The sequence below is a fragment of the Cibotium barometz genome, chromosome 1 (genome assembly GCF_041138505.1).
Source record: "Cibotium barometz isolate CiBa-2024 chromosome 1, ASM4113850v1, whole genome shotgun sequence".
Taxonomy (NCBI): domain Eukaryota; kingdom Viridiplantae; phylum Streptophyta; class Polypodiopsida; order Cyatheales; family Cibotiaceae; genus Cibotium; species Cibotium barometz.
In genome coordinates this window covers 10,446,646-10,464,570 of record NC_141046.1, presented here as the reverse complement: position 1 = coordinate 10,464,570, position 17,925 = coordinate 10,446,646, and the positions used below count along the sequence as shown (strand labels likewise).

Below are 17,925 nucleotides of genomic sequence, written 5' to 3'. Positions count from 1 at the left end.
AATCCATTCTCTAATGAAAGAAATTTTAGGTGGACGAATGGCGAGAGAGGTGGAGCTTCCCTTCTAGTGTTACCACCACAACTCCCTCTCGTTTTTTGCTCAATATATTTACTCCACCTATGCCACATCATCAACTCGACCAAAAAGTAACCTAGAAATTTTTTAATCTTTTAAAATTAAAATTTTTAATTTTAAAAAGTAACCTTCTCTCTTTCCTCCTCCATATCATCCCACCCGTTCTATTTCAACAATTTTTGGTTCACTCCTCGTTGTTAATGCATGCATGTCCTCAAAATTCTCATCTTTCCTTTTCTATTCATTTTCATTCAACTTCCCCTTGCAATTTATTTGTCTTCTCTAGACTCACCAAGATGCACAAATGACTCGATTTATTATGTCTTCATGTGCAATTGTTGAAGATGATTTTGGACATTGGATAGGAAAAAATTTCAAGAAATATTATTGGGTGTTCATGTAAGTGCAAAAGATTCCCATAGAGTTTGACAAAGTGGCATTTCAGAGAATCATTAGAAGGAAAGGCTCCCCAATTTAAAGGAGTCCAAAAGAAACATGGTTTGCTTGCAAGCGTTCAACATGTGTAAATGGCACACAATTTTGGCACTGACAATGACTACAACAGGTTTCCATCAAATTGTAATTAACTTACATCAAAAATTTATTTTTATTTGAGTGGTTCATCACATTTCCTTTCTTTTCTTGGGTTTTAAGTTACTCTATTTAAACTGTCTATCTTTTGCTTGAACTTACACTTCTATTTTCTTGAAATTTGGTGGAAGAGCTAATGTGTTCTTTTGTAGAGTGGTTCCTTCAAAGTATCAATTTCACTACTTGATTGCGCACTCTTCGCTATACATGCGAATCTATTTATCAATGTGGGATGAATAAGGGTGCCACATGGCCACCATTGGAGTCCAATGAGGAGATAGATGTGGCCATTGAGTTGCAGTAACACTTCGAGATGATTTTGTTGAAATAGTAAACACAAATAAGTGTTGGATCTTATTTAGAAACACTTGTTTACGATAGGCTGTAAAGACATAAATGATGCAAGGTCCAAGATCAAAAGCAAAAAAAAGTATGTTGCTTGAATTAATGTTTGTTTAAAAATGGCTCTAAGGTTTTTTGAATTGCAAACACAACGTTTGTTTTGTATATTGGGATATGTATGGAGAAATGTTTGATGGTACCCAACAACTTGGTTGAAGGCCTTGTTGAGATATTGAGCACTCAACTAGTGCGAATATGGATGACACGCAATGATAACATAACACCATTGTACTAATGCCACTGGCATGGTTGGTAAGATTATAGTGAATATGCTGCCACGGTTTACAAGCTGTATGACAACCACTTTGTTCTATTAGAGTTATGGCACAGTTTAGTACTAGCTCATATAATTGGGTTTACACTATGGACCTTGTATGTTTTATAGTAGAGTACCTTTCCATATAGTATGTACTCTTATCTTTATGTTATGGTTATATAGAAGTGAAGAAGATAGTGGAAAATCCATCCATTCATCTCTCTCTTTATGTTATGGTTGTATAGAAGTAAAGAAGATAGTGGAAAATTCAACCATTCATCTCTGTCTTATCTTTATGTTATGGTTGTATAAAAGTGAAGATGATAGTGAAAAATTCAGCCATTCATCTCTCTCTTGTGTGCTTGTCAAATTGGTGTGTGTGTGTGTGTGTGTGTGAAGAAGTTTGCAAGGAACTCAACCTCACCCTCTCCCTACGTTATTCTCATGGTATCAGAAGGGCGGGTTCGCGTAATGAGCTCAAGAGGCAAGCAAGCGATAAGCAAAGGGAGCAGTACACAAGTAAGGATAACTCCATCTCTTTTCCTTTGATTCAGAAGAAAATATCTGAGTAGCTATTAGTTAAGGACAACGACATTAGGCATAACTGGAGGGGACCTTGTAGGCACAATAGGCACAACATGATGAGACATTGTCATATCTTGAGAAGTCGTCTTTGGTGCACCAAAAGCATGGTGTATATTGCGTTTAAGACCATGCGTGTCTGTCTATCATTATTTTAGCCATTTGAAGTCATTTTATAGCTCGTTTTTGCCCTGTAAATTTTTGCAGACACTCTGAAGTGTGACAATCACAATATTTAGTTATGTTTTTGTGCATGTTTTGCACAGACTATTATGCACAATGGTTGGTTTGAAGTGCTTACAAATATTTTGGGGTATGGCAGATGTATGATGTGATTGGTTCACATAAAGTGGCTATAGAATAAATTTATAATATCGTTGGTAATTTTGTATGTATCCATCATACATATTATTGGAGATTGCAGGATTATTGTAAGTATAGAAGTTATTGCAAGTTCTGTTTGTTCTATAAGATACCATATTTGGTACACATGAAAGTTACTGCAAGTAACAATGTGTGACAGTCTATCCTAGATTGTGTTCAAAAAGCTGTATAAGATTATCTTCCAGGCATGGAATTTCAGAATGACAAACTTCCTCAAAAAGATGTTAGGAGTTTATTATAGTTCATAAGAAGGAGCTCGAGGTTGTGGAAGAAAACCCCACTCCATAACAGGTATAGGACTTTAAGGCATGGCATGACTGTAGGTAAGAATGTCTGATAGTCCACCCTAGATTATGATCCAAAAGCTAGATAAGATTACCTTCTAGGCATCGAAGTTTAGGATGACAAACTTCCTCAAAAGGATATTAGGAGTTTATTATTAGTCACCATAAGAAGGAGCTCAAGGCTCTGGAAGAAAACCACACTCCACAACAGGTATAGGACGTTAAGGCATGATGGCACGAGAGGGCCAATGAGGTTATGTATTTACTCTCCATTAGTTTGTCTAATTCTATGATTGGTCATATACGAGATGCAGCGACACCTAAATATGTGTGGGATACCTTGGTTAGCTATATCGCATAATTACTGAAAGGCGCTATGAAGACGCAATTAGAGCAAGAGCTACATAATGTGTTAAGGTGAAAGGGATTGTAGATGCTCATGTCTCTATTAGAGTATTGGTTGATGATGATGACTTGGTCATTAAATGGGCTTGGAAAAGATAATGACGAGTTTTGGACATCTAGCAGAACCCAAGAAAATTGTCCTAATTTTTAGGATCTTATAGCCATTTGATTAATAAGGAGATGAATCTCATGAGTAAATCATCCTCTAGTAATGCCTTCTAATCAAACATGTAGAGGTAGAGGCTGAGGTGTAGGCCAATATGGAAACATAAATTATGGACAGCCTTAACAATGATTCCAATTCGTAGATAAGTGCAAGAGGCCACTCTAGAGGCATAGGGAGCTAGAGAGGCCAAGGTGGATGGTAAAGAAATCAAAGTGGAAATAAGAAAGGTCGAGGTGGATGGAAAAGACATTAGGGAAAATTCAGGCTCCAAATGGGCCCTTTTAGAGACCATTAAAAAAATATAAGGCCACCCAATGAGAGTGCTTGGATTCCAGATCCATGTAACGTGAATCTTTTTTGTCAGAGTGGTCCCCACAATTTCGAGCTCAAAAAAGAGGAATAAAATTTATTGGCATAAAACTAAAAAATAGAAGAATGTCAGCCATGAATACCACCTACCAAAACATATGTCAGAAGGAATATCAGTAAAAGACGCTAGACTAATTGAAAGCTAGGCTGATTGAAGACTTTCTCCACAATTTGAAATTAGTTCTCTTTGTTTCCTGCCTCTCTTACAGTGTCACTTATTTCTACCATATCGGATTCATCTCTTCTTCTTCTTCTTCCCTCAACCTCTTTTTTCTTTCATCTTAAAAGTCTGGCAAACTTTATTAAGCTATGTTTGCTAATCATGATTTCTTTGTGAGTTTTGTTTGTTATGTTTGTTAAAGAAAACTTGCAAGGTTATTTGTCACAAGGAAAATGGAGTGCAAGGTTCACAACATTTTTTAAAGTTTTATTTTCGTTATTTAGATTGTTGAGACCAATGAAATGGTAATAATATTCTCTTTTGCCTTTGTGGATGAGCTCTAGAAGAAAACACATCTATAACATCAAAAGTGTGGAGCTTTTTAACAAGAAGGACACTGATGGTGGCAGCTGGATCCCTTAGTGGTTTAGGATGTCAGACTGGATCATGATGAGACCAAACACTCGAGGAGCATTCAAGGTAAAACAAAAAGACATTGGTGATCCTAACAAGCATTGGAAAGGTAGAATCGTGGAGTTCTACAAGGTGGTCAAATGGTGCAATCAAGGTCCTCGTGTAGCATGTTTATATGCACACGGACATAATGCTACATCAACACGATGAAAGTACAAGATCTAAGGCAAACAATAAGATTAAATAAGTAGTCTTTATTTTTTGTGTTCAATATCTAATTGTTTTGTGCTCTATAGCTAAGCATTAAAATTTTATTGCACCTTTATATCCATAAAATGTGGAGGAGTGGCAGAATGCAGAGTGCATCAGTGGAAGAATCAATGTCTTCCATCATGTAGAGATAGACACATTACCATATGATAACCCACCCGGGCATTTAGCAACACAGGGAATCTTCTTTTATAATTCCATGTATATTCTGGCTAATGCAAATGATAATGTTGGTAGACTACAGTCTATCCCACTATCACCATTGTCTAGCCAAGAGAATGGGTTTGTTCTTGCATAGACATCATTACAGTATACAAGAATAAGATAAAAATAGATATGTTTGCAGCAATGAAACCATCAACAGGTTCTAAGGATGTCCATCTCAATTGGTTTATACCATTTAGCGCCTTTTTACATATGTTTGCATCATATGAGGGTGTCAAGAAAAAAAAGGTTAACATATCAAGTGAGGTCCCTTGATAATGCTTGGATGAACCAAATTTTGGAGGAGAGAAGGGATGTAAAGAGGACCTCTGTAGAAGATTCCATTGAATGCAAAGTAACAATGCTAGATGTTACATTCAAGTGAAATCAAAACATAAAGTTTGTTTGTGTTCGTAGCAAATTCTGTTAGGGTGACATCCGCTACTTTTAAGCATTGATTATTTTTATGACCAAGTATTTCATTGGTGTTAACAATCCTAAAATGGGATTGATCGTGGTGATAGTCACAGGATTAAGCATAAAATTAAGGTGGGTATACCACACTAAGAACTCCATGAGTAGAGAGAGAGAGAGAGAGAGAGAGAGAGAGAGAGAGAGAGAGAGAGAGATTGCACACTCAACACTTGATCTCTTTCTTCTATTATTGCATTCACAATGAACCATACAATGATATAGGCTTTCTAGCCTTATCCCACTTTACACATCAACATCCATGTGGCACTCCCTTTTCCACTGTTTTGGTCAACACTCACACACCATTCAATATCACATTCTTGTCTTACCACAATATCTTGCACCTCTAGGATGCTTTCCCACATACACACAACACTGCAATTACATCTCTCAATACCCCCTCTTAATCGAGGTGTTCCACAACTCACCCATCACCCATATCAATGTAGCATTGCACAACCGTAATCGCTACCTCTCAACACTCTCCCTCAATGATACATTGGAGTGTTATTCAATGAACACATGTGCACATGTCTACCATCTTAGACACCTAGTCCATTTTGAGCCGACTCACTCACAGCGGAACCATTGAGTCCGATTTGAACATAAAAGTTTGGGTGGAAACCAACCCATGCGCATGCACCTCACACGTGCATCACTCATGCACACATCACGACAACGATTTTGAGCTTGTCGGTGTGCTTGGGCAGGGCAACCCTCATACCAATGGGTGAAAAAAGAAAAAACAAATCCCGTTTTGAGCTTCAAGCTCGAGTACGGTTAACCATAAGTACATGGGTGAATATCAGATTACAATTTTTATCTCCATTTTGGTCGCAATCGGGTAAGGAACCCACATATAAGAATTATCCATGGCTTCACATTGGTATACCAATATTTTGCCCGATTATTTAGGGTACTTACAACCTTGTGTGAGTGAAAATCTCTTTGATAATGCTTTTTTTCAAGCATGGGAGCAAGCCCAAGGTTTCATGGAGGTCAATTAAAAACAAATTTTCTTTTGATTCATTTTTGCCCCTAGCATTTTCTGAACCTGCCATTCTGTAGGCGGCGTTGAATGCCCTCTTGACTGCGCCTGGCTTCTTGGGATCTGCCACCTCTGCCAGGTTGTCATATTCCTCAACGGTTGTTCTCCTGGCATTGCCTCACTAAGCTTCCATGGCGAGCTTACTTTTGCAGCAGTAGCAGCAGTCATCATCCGTTGACCAGCTTCACATGCTACGCTACTGCCTCCTCTGTGCCTTTTTTCTCTCAGACATGCCATTTTCTCAATAGCATGGGCCGACATGGCGCCTCCCTTCTCTAGCCTTCGCCTTCACCTGCATGACCTCCTCTGTCAAGCGTTGTTTTCACCAACTGGCTGCTCAGTATTTATGGAAATCTTATTGACAGTCTCTCTTCTCTAGTGGGTGCTACCGCAAGCTTTCTTTTCTCTTCTTCAAGATGGTCTTTATCTTCTTCAGGATGATATGTTTTACAAGCTCCTCCACATGCTTTGTGGCTTGCTCCTCTGTTGCCCTTTGTCAAGTTGGATGTTTTGCAAATCCATGGTGACCTGCGTTCTTCAAGACCTCCAAGATTAGATTTCCATGTGGTCATCGTGAGAGTGTGCGCTTTTGCCGCACAGGTCGTAGCTGGGGACTTGCCAAACACCGTATGCGAGCCACGAATGGCTGCAAGCATACAACCAGGAAGACAAGCTCAAAACAGAATGCAAAAGGTGTGTCACTCACCGCTTACCTGCCGCCTTGAAGGATTCCCGTGTCGCAGCCGTGAAGGAGGAGCCGTCGTCGCGCCGCTCTACCGCCTCGCCGCCGCCGCCGTGCCGCGACACAGTGCGCTCGATCGCTCTCTCACTTTCTCTCTCTCTCTCTCACACACACGCAGGAGAAGGAAACCAAGGAGATAAGGCAAGAGCACTCTTGTATTCACAAGACATGAGAATGAGGATTTTAGGGTTACATTTGACTCTTATAGGTGACTTGGCCGTTCACACTTGGGCGCCCATACATGGCCGGCCGACCCTAACCCTTATCCTACTGATATTCAAGGTGCGCCTCTCATCGACGATCACCCAATCCCTTCATCCTTAACATATGGTGCCGACAAGCCCGGCCCATGACTCAGAATATTTAGATTAATGACGTAAAACATAGTACGTCTCAATGTCCGTCACCGTCGCGCCGCTCTACCGCCTCGCCGCCGCCGTCGTGCCGCTACACAGTGCGCTCGATCGCTCTCTCACTCTCTCTCTCTCTCTCACACACACACACACGCAGGAGAAGGAAACCAAGGAGATAAGGCAAGAGCACTCTTGTATTCACAACACATGAGAATGAGGATTTTAGGGTTACATTTGACTCTTATAGGTGACTTGGCCGTTCACACTTGGGCGCCCATACATGGCCGGCCGACCCTAACCCTTATCCTACTGATATTCAAGGTGCGCCTCTCATCGACGATCACCCAATCCCTTCATCCTTAACATATGGTGCCGACAAGCCCGGCCCATGACTCAGAATATTTAGATTAATGACGTAAAACATAGTACGTCTCAATGTTCGTCATAGGTTAACATGCCCCCCTTCCTGATGTAGATTCCGTCCTCGGAAGCTATGGTATGGTAAGCTCGAGAGGGTTGTTGTTGACCGTCTGCAAAACAGGGAAGTAGAGTGAAAGTATGCTGGAATTCAAAAGATATAAAGTGTATAAATTCAAGCATGTTAGACCACAATGGATGTTGCTATGAGAACTTAGTTTAAGAGTCACATGAATGAGCTAGTGTAGCAAATTAACAGGAGTTTAAAATTATTGAAAGTAAATCAAGAGTAAGCAAGGTGTCAAAGGTTAATCAAGGTTTATAACTGGCCTAAGTCAAGGAAAATAACCAAGCTTAATAAATAAACAGATGACCACACTGTGTCTACTCTAAGAACAAGTTAATACCACAACCTCGGGACACAAGAAACATCAGAGTTACAGGAGCTTTTTGCCTTTATTTATTTTTTTAAAAAAATGCACGTGACAATTTTTACACACAATGGCGACCTTCCTAAGGCAAAACTAACATCGATCCTGGTACCATGTTTAACACAAGGCATTATCCAGGAATCTATTAGCTCACTTTAGGCAAGGCTACCCCCTACCAACCAAGGCATCGGTCTGGAGTAGAATACTCCTCGCCTACCAAGTATCAATAAGGCGATAGGCCAACATTAAAGCACATCATAGACTTGTATTGCCATTTATTGTAGGCTTTTTTTTTTAAAATCTATTTCTTTTGATCTTCGCTCTTGAACTATAATTTGTCTTGCATCCTTTCGACAAAGGGGGAATAGCTATGTCCTAGAGGTCAACACACACATGGCCAGGTGTCAAACATTAAGATGGTTTGATCCTAGACCTAAGACAATCGTATTCCAAGGTTAACTAAAGACGTCATGCTGCTGCCTAGGAATATTTCCAATAAAGTTAAGCTCATTAATGATTTACACTAGCATGCAAGCAACTTCAAAAACTAAGTAGTACATTGACAATTTTCATGTTGTCTTGTTTTCTTCTTACCAAGTTTTTGATGTTTGTTTCTATCAGATTCGGACTCACTTGGTCGATCTTCACTTTCGAATGAACTGCAGGAGGCCACTGTCCTAGGCCTTGAGCACATTGCTTCCACATTTGGGTGAATATTTGATCCATCCCTCCCATCAGGCTCAGAGTTAGTTTCTTCTTGAGATTCATACTCAGAGTTGCATTGGTCAGAGTCTTCGCTACTTTCAGTGTCGGTGGAGTTTGCCACTTTCTGGCCATCAGGAGTCAAGTGCAGAATACCTATCATGTTTATTGGCACTAACGGTGGCATATCTTGCCCCTCAGGTGTTACCCAACTTGTGCCTCTATTTCCCCATGTGTCTATGGTTGCCGCTAGGTGTACCCAATCCACGTTATCCGACTTAGTCATACCCAGTAGGACATCCATATAAGGAGAATCTTTCCCATCATCAGTCTCTTTTTTGCATGTATAGCAATACCTTAATGGGGCGGAGTGAATAGTGGTATCCGATCGATTATCAATGATAACCTTGCTTCCTAAAGGATGTGCACAACCATTCTCAAGATCAACTCGAATGACAGAGTCCTGGAATTGTAGATAGACATGGTTTTTCGACCAATCATGCACCATTTGTGCTTCCCTCATGAAAGGACGTCCTAAGATCATTTGATATGACATAGGATGCTTGGAGAAATCCATTACAATGAAGGTATGTCGTACCTTGTATCCCAGAACCTTGATCTTAAGGTCCCTTAACATTCCAATAGGTTTAGCAATAGTTCCGTTTGCCATCTTAACCACTATGTTTGTGACTTCGAGGTGAGGTCTCCCCATAGATTCCCAACAGTTTTTAGTCACAATGCTCACTCCAGCACCACCATCAAGGATTCCCTTTAGAGTTAATCCCTTGGTAGTAATGGGGAGGGTTGCATTAGATTCGTCACCTTCAAAGTACTGTCTCAACTTGTTAACAGGTATTTCAACGACCGAATCTTCATCTAAGTTGGGTTGTAGATCCCAATGTTCCCCTTCATCTTGAAGCGTGTCGGGTCTATCCATATTTGCAAATTGTGGTAGCCCCGCCTTTAGTTCTCCATTGAGAAATGCCCGAAGAGCTAAGAATAGCTCAGGATCTCCGTATAATTTGGATATGATCGTGGTTCTGATCTCAGAGGACATGAAATCCATTAGCTTGGACACATTCAACAGTACTTTTCGAGACATCGCACCTTGACTAGGGACTGGTGAAGATGGAATCACTTCCTCTTCGATGGGGTCAGGCATTCCCTCACTAAACATTATTTCCAGCAAGAAGGGTGTTTGCCCACTTCCTGATGTCCTATCCTCACTTTCTTCCCGAATGATACTAGGAATAGCTAACGGTTTATGGTTCCTGTGAGGCTGAACTTGCGTAGGAAACACTGTGTCTGGAATTTTGATTTTTCTCGGGTTTGGCTCCAGTTCTCTTTGTGTTTCTTCCACCAAACCCCTTAAGTGTTGCACTTGTTCAATCTCCTCAACTGGGTTTGGGTAAGTTCCAATCTTTTTCTTGAGGGTTTTTGGCCCACGTGGCTTGTCTTGGGGAGTCTCAGTCAGTTTGGGTGGTCGAGAGGGCATTAACTGACTTGGTTGTGGGGCCGAGGAAGTTTCCTTCTGTTTTTCCTTATTTATGTACTCACTTGATTCTCCTTCATTGAGCTCCCGAGTGGGTTCCTCCCTTAAGGTAGTGGCTTTGGTCCCCATGGTTTCTATTGAATCGGAATCATCTTCAGGATCATTCATATACACGGGGTCGTCTCCTGTCCCTATGTTGGTCTTTGAACTGGGGTTGGAGCTCGTGGCATTAAGCGATCTCTTTCGCCGTGTTTTCTTTTTCTTTGCCTGAGCGATTGATGCAGTATCCCTCTCTTCAAGAATATAGTTTTGATTTTGAAGCATTGATCATGTAACTACATTCGCGGGTACAACGGGTGTGGATCCTCGTGCTTGGTTGGTGACCTCAACCAAATTCAATGGTGTAATCTTGGGTGCATTAGGATTATGTGGACATTGAGCGATCAAATGATCTATGCCACAACGATTACATGTAAGTACCGGCATTCCCGATGTGCTCCCTTGATTTGGTTGCATTTGAGTAGCGATCTTCTGTAGCCTATTAGGGCACTCCGCTACACGATGCGGTCCACCACAATCATAGCATTGAAGAGGTGGTCTCCTCGCCAAAGTCTTAAGGTTTTGCCCTCTTGTGGCGAGAGCAGCCGCTTGATATACACGCTTGACTTGCCCAAAATGATCCTCCATGTAGTACTGGGGAATCATTTCAAATGTATCAATCCCATATGGAGCAGTGGGGTCTACCTCCTCTTCATAATCCCCACACGCACTATGTGACTCACAACCCATCTGGTTTATTGGGGTAATCCTTGGATGTGGAGGTTGTGGTCCTAGCAGCACTGGCGGTGGTAACGGCACAGACTGGACTACATTCGGATTCCTTGGAACTATGTGCTGTGACGGTTGCTCGACAGGTTGTGCAGGCATTAGTGCGGGTACTTGAGGTGTGTTTGACCAGGCTAGTGGTGCCTGATTTGCCAACATTTGCTTAAGTACTAGGCAATCTTTAGATTGATGGCCATACTTACCACATGCATTGCAATTCCCATTGAATTTGACTCTGAATGTGGGACATTCACTCGTGCTATGTGGTCCTAAGCACACCGAACACCATTGTTGCTCTCTCCTTGGGTACATATGGCTATTCGGAGGAGCTCGATTACCCCTAAAGTATTCTTGGAGAGCCTTAGTAAGGTCGGTCACAGACATTTCAGATATCTTGGGCTCCTTGGCAATAGGTTTTACCGTCATTGGCTCGTGCCCAGATACTTGCGAACTAATGGATTTTGTTTCTGAAGACACCTTTTTACCTGCAATCATCAAGTTGTCTTCTAACTGGATTGCATTGGCAGTGACTGCTTCCCACGTTGTAAGACCTCTAATGACTAGGCCATTGTGTAAATGTCCTCGTGGCGCAATTCTCGGATGAATCTATCGAGGAGTTGGTTGTTATTGAAGCGTTCATCGGGAGTGCAGCGAGAATTTAGATGCTTCAATCGACTTATAAAGTCTCTCACTGACTCCCCTTCCTCGCGTTCAGCTTTTTGGAGTTGAGAAGCTACTCCCCAAAGCACACCCTCACGTATGTATTCTTTCAAGAACAATCTCTTGAGAGTGGGGTAGTGAGTGCGCTCTTCAACCCTTAAGGTTCGATACCAATCTCCGGCCTTCCCACTCAAGGTTAAGCCTAAGGCTTTACACTTATGCAGCTCATTGTGCTCTTCCAAGGAATCACACACGTGTTCAAAGACTTCAATGTGCTTCCTAACATCCTCGTTACCACTGAAGTTTTGAGCGAGCTTAGCCACTTGTACTGCCTTGCTTCTAGGTTCTCTCTCAGGCATACCCCGCATGTTTTCCGCAATAGATCGTCCGATCGTCTGAGCAAACGCTGCGAGATCACCTAGGTGAGCAGGCATAGCTGGTGGAGGCACTTCTGGGATAGCCTGGCTGATAGGAGTTGGCGTTGGTCTGAGTATGTTGGCAAATGACGTAGGATATGATATGTGACTAGGCCTAGCTCATCTTGGATAAGGGTGATGATAAGGCAGTCGTGGAGCATACGCCATTGGCATACTAAGAGGTGTAGGAGCTACATGAGCATAAGTAGCGATAGGTACATATGGTTGATAGGCACTGGCACGCACTGTTGTAGGTACTGTTCCACTAGGTAGCGGTGTCGTACTAACTACAGCGGTAACAGGTGCATTTTTCGCTATGCTCGTCATTGGGGTAGGCATTGTGGATTCCTGAATGGAAAGTTGAGCCAAGGTTGGAAAGCTAAAGTTACTACTCGTGGGCTCAACCTGCATTGAGACTCCAGGCAAAACAACATACGAAGGGTCTATGGGACTCACCGAGAGGGAGTCTCCAATTGTGATAGGGTTGGTTGTTTGGCCTTGCCCGTATCCAAAAACCTCATAGGGCCAGTGGAAACTAGGTTCACTCCCCTATTTTGCCTCTCAATTTGGATAATCCTATGAATAACCTCACATATCATTTGCTGTTGCTCTTCTAGATTAGTGGCGCTAGATGTAGATCGTAGGACTTCTAACCAACCCACATGGTATGTGTAACCCGTGTATAGGTCCGTTAGAGTCTCTGTGTGTAGATCATATTCCCAATTTTCATTGAGAAATATCCCATCCAGACTTGGTGTGCCAAACGGTTCTCTTGAAGTGGACGCAATGTCACTTCTTATGGATTGGCTTCTAGGGACCTCTACTTTAGGAAGAGCATCGGAAGTTGGTAGCTCAGTAGGGCCCTCATTAAACGAAGTGGGTAGAATATCCACATGGACACTCTTTGGGAGGGTAGGGTCTACATAAGATGTGAATGGTGAATCTACTACCCCTCCTTCTTCATTTACTTCGCTTGTCGCATGCTCAGAGCGTGTAGCTCTACTAAAGGTCTCTATTAGACGACTAAACATGCTAGATCCAGGTTGTGGGACCCACACTGGCATGTTTTGGCTTGTCTCCTCAGGGTTCTTGGTAGGGTGTCCTTCCATGGCTTCTGAGTCGGAAGACGAGTCACTATCCACTATTCGTGGATCTTGGGTTGCACTCCCTTGGGTTCCAGCCGAAGGCCAAGATGCTAACGTGGAGGGATGGTGTGAGCCTGCGTAAACTGAAACGCTTTCTAGTGGCTCAGGCTCTAGTACCCGACCAGAACGTAGATGCATGTGACGTGGGTACCATACGTGCGTTGGTAACTACCCTTAAAGCCCACACAAGTGGTTTCTTGGGTATTTCGCACCCCGTTTTTACTTGTTTTTAGATTGTTTTTAACTCATTTTTGACCCCCTTACTTACGGTCGAACTTGGACTAGGGCGTGTGTGATAGCTCGAAACGAGCGTATCGTTCAAAGGGTCCTAGTGTGCTTTACAGCACCGTGTTCACCTATCTAGAGCTCCTATAGTCCTCAAAACAATCCGTTTCCCTTGGGGGGAAGGGGCAAAAGCCTATTTGCTTGTGGAGGAAAGGGTGAGGGCTTTATCCCACATGCTCACTTTACTCCTTGGGGAGTGGGTTACATATAGGGCACGACTTCCCATAAGCTCTCACTTGAAAGAAAGCTATGGAGGCTCACTCTCCTATATATATATATCAAAAGACCGAGACCGAGGCCGGGGTCGTGGGTCGTTTGGGGTTCTTTCTTTTCAAAAATTTTTTCTCCAATTAGAAAATCTTTCCTCTCCATACATTTGGTTCTTTCTTTAAAAATAAAATTTATTTTTTTATTTTTATTTTTTATATATTTTTTTATTTTTATTTTCTGTTTTTTTTAAGATAAGTTTTCTAGGGTTTCTTTAGGTTCAGCCTTGGCCGCGGCGCAGTTCGCACACAGCACAGATCTGGGGATTCAGAAATCCCCCCTCACACGCAGAAAACCAGATAACAGAATGCACGCCCACACGCGAAGCGGAAAAATAACAAAAGAAACAGAAATGCAGAAGACAAATTGCAGAAACAGAGATTGAAAACCACAGAAACACCTCAACAGCAACACACACGCCTTTCCTCCTACAGTGTAAATTAAACTTCACGCAACAGCCGAGCTGCAAATTGGAGCTTGGTGCAGGGCAACTCCCTGGCAGCGGCGCCAAAAATGTGCGCTTTTGCCGCACAGGTCGTAGCTGGGGACTTGCCAAACACCGTATGCGAGCCACGAATGGCTGCAAGCATACAACCAGGAAGGCAAGCTCAAAACAGAATGCAAAAGGTGTGTCACTTACCGCTTAACTGTCGCCTTGAAGGATTCCCGCGTCGCAGCCGTGAAGGAGGAGCCGCCGTCGTGCCGCTCTACCGCCTCGTCGCCGCCGCCGTGCCGCTAAACAGTGCGCTCGATCGCTCTCTCACTCTCTCTCTCTCTCTCTCTCTCTCTCTGACACACGCAGGAGAAGGAAACCAAGGAGATAAGGCAAGAGCACTCTTGTATTCACAACACATGAGAATGAGGATTTTAGGGTTACATTTGACTCTTATAGGTGACTTGGCCGTTCACACTTGGGTGCCCATACATGGCCGGCCGACCCTAACCCTTATCCTACTGATATTCAAGGTGCGCCTCTCATCGACGATCACCCAATCCCTTCATCCTTAACATATGGTGCCGACAAGCCCGGCCCATGACTCAGAATATTTAGATTAATGACGTAAAACATAGTACGTCTCAATGTCCGTCATAGGTTAACAGAGAGCCTTGGTGATCTCCCACACACTTGAGCTCCATGTGCAACTTCTTTTGCTGCAACTCCTTTGTCTCCTTCAATGTCCTTTGTGGAGATACTTTTGAGCCTTCCATGTGGGCTCACACGAGCTTCCATTATTAAAGCTCCAAGCTGCGACATCTCCTTGTTACATATCATTCAAAGACTTGGCTGCATTGACTCATCATTGTCGGATCTATGTCCAAGTTCTCCACCTTCTTGAGTTCTCTTAACAAGCTCCACAATGTGCATGCTTTCCTTGCACACACCATCTTCAAGGGTGCTTCATTCTTCATGGATTTCCCGCAAGAAACCATAGGTGATATACCTTGTGAAAGCTTCCTCTTGCTTCCACCAAAAATTCAGCATCTTTCATGAGCAAATCAACACATCCCTCCATTTGATGTACACATTCATGGGATGCTTTTCTTGCCCACAATGCTTGCCCCTTGCTTGGACAAGCCTTTCACCTCCACACATGCTTTTTGCCAACTTGCAAGAGCCATGGGATTCACTAATCCATGAATCAGCAACCCTTCTTTACATTGAGAATTCTCCAATACTCGCCAATACTTTAATGAGGCAAAATCCACAAAAAAAAAACAACTTTCAATGTTGCAAAAAACTGCAATTTTCACCTTCCTTGATGATGAGGCAGCTTTCAAGACTTCATCTTTGTTGAAATCTCCATTTTCAGCTTCTTTGGGTAACACCATAATCTCCAAATCTCCATGAGCATAATCTCTCTCCAAACGCAATATTAATGACAGTGAGTGTGTTAATTTTTTTCATAATAAATTGAAAATAATGCTTAATCAAATAAACACATAATCAAGAAACTATACATAAGTATTCACCATGACCAAGAGCCCACCCAAGCTGTGATACCATGTTAACAATCCTAAAATGGGATTGATCATGGTGATAGTCACAGGATTAAGCATAAAATTAAGGTGGGTTATACCACACTAAGAACTCCATGAGTAGAGAGAGAGAGAGATTGCACACTCAACACTTGATCTCTTTCTTCTATTATTGCATTCACAAATGAACCATACAATGCTATAGGCTTTCTAGCCTTATCCCACTTTACACATCATCATCCATGTGGCACTCCCTTTTCCACTCTTTTGGTCAACACTCACACACCATACAATATCACATGTGGCATTCTTGTCTTACCACAATATCTTGCATCTCTAGGGTGCTTTCCTACATACACACAACACCGCGATTACATCTCTTAATATCCCCTCTTAATCGAGGTGTTTCACAAACTCACCCATCACCCATATCAATGTAGCATTGCACAACCGCAATCACTATCTCTCAACAATTGGGAGGCAAAAATTATGCATGCGATTTCGTTACAGAAGATGGCGACTATGGAAAGCCGTCTGGCAAATCTTGGATCAAGACATGCATGATGGAACCCACTCTTTCATCACTAGATATTTTAATCCAATTACAAGGTCGAGACCCATTAGTGGTGGTCAATCAAGAAAGCCATTGGCCATTGGGCTTTCTTAGACAAGAGATCCAATTGATGTGTAGTGATGCACCGAGGGATTCCTATTTTAAGTTAGATGGTTAGAAAATCGTAAGCAGGAGTGAAGCTTCCAAAAAACCTGCTCTGTTTGTATCAAACCACATGTCCTAGAGGTTGTGGAATCACCTTGAGATTGTAACCTTTCCATCCATTAGGAATTTTTTGGACCCCAAAGAGGGCCTCTTGGATTAACTTTTGATTAGGAATGGACCAATAGGAAGAGGACTGGGTGCACATTTTTGACTTCTTTGACCCTAGGGGGCCTAGGCTTTGGTTTGATAATGGGGCCTAATTACTACTCTTGTCCCCCTATCTCCTGGGCCCAAACTTAGAGGTCCCCCCCACCTAGAATCGCGCAGATTAAAAACCCTAAAAATTGAAAAATTTAAATTTTTTTCCAAAATTGTGTTTTTCCTCTCAAACTTCCCCCCAACATACTCTAGGTTTGGAGAGCTCATTTTGAATCTCTTTCTTTCTCTTCTAAGCTCTCCAGTGCTGCAAAAACTCTATACCTCTCAAGCTCTCCCTCCTTCTGAAGCTCCCTCTCCTTCTTTCTTCCTTTTCTAAGCTCTCCATTGTTAAAGAAACTCCATCCCTCTCAAGCTCTCCCTCCTTCTCAAGCTCCCTCCCTCTCAATCTCCCTCTCTCTCTCTCTCTCTCAAGCTCCCTCTCTCTCTCTCTCTCTCTCTCTCTCTCTCTCTCTCTCTCTCAAGCTCCCTCCCTCCCTCTCTCTCTCTCTCTCTCTCTCTCAAGCTCCCTCCCTCTCCATTGTTGCAGAAACTCTATTCCTCTTTAGTCTACTCTAGGTTCAGGAAGCCTATTCTCAAACTCTAACCCTCTTTTAAGCTTTCCATTGTTGCACTGAAAACCCTGAACTTTCTCTCCTCTCCACTCCTCTGTTGTAAAACAAGCTTTTCTTTTCCCTTCTTCTCTTTTCTTACCACCATGGCCTCTTCCTGTGATGTGAGAAGACCTAGGGAGAAGGTGGAAGAGCTTGTGCTGCATAACACAAGAGACGAGAATGGAGTTTAGGCTCCAACAAGATTCAAGGTTGGTGGGGCTTGGGTCTACATGTAGCCAAGCTCTAAGGGACCACATGGAGTTCGTCAAACTAGAGAATATGCTACATTATTGGAAGGGGCGGCTAAAAGGCTTCAAGCATACTAAGAAGGAAGGACTGGTTGCCATAGTGCAACATGTGTATTCCCTTGGAGACCTATACATTCAAGGCCAACGACCAAGGTTTCCTTCAAATTGTTATTGTAATATACACATAGCCTTTAACAACATGCTAATATTGGATTTTTTGTTTCAAATTTTCTTATGATTCTCCATTTTCTTATGTCTCTATCTGTAGATATTTTTCCCTCTAATTATGTTGAGGAACAACCACTCCAAAGCCTCACTGGAGTTTTCTATGCTATGCATGCATCCATTGGAGAG

General features: G+C 42.4%; 1 protein-coding gene across 2 annotated transcripts in view; it reads left to right on the top strand.

The window, feature by feature from the left end:
* The window catches only part of LOC147641591 (uncharacterized), a 29,386-nt gene extending 27,491 nt beyond the window's left edge, over positions 1-1,895 (top strand). Inside the window, exon 2 of one of the 2 annotated variants that reach the window (XM_086792160.1) lies at positions 1,779-1,895. In XM_086792160.1, the coding sequence (XP_086648286.1) occupies positions 1,779-1,796 (18 nt within the window). In that variant the 3' untranslated portion in view covers positions 1,797-1,895. Of the gene's footprint in view, positions 1-818; positions 912-1,778 lie in introns of those variants that run through there. The other variant, XM_086792000.1, reaches the window with a different exon arrangement.
* Positions 1,896-17,925: the final 16,030 nt, after the last annotated feature.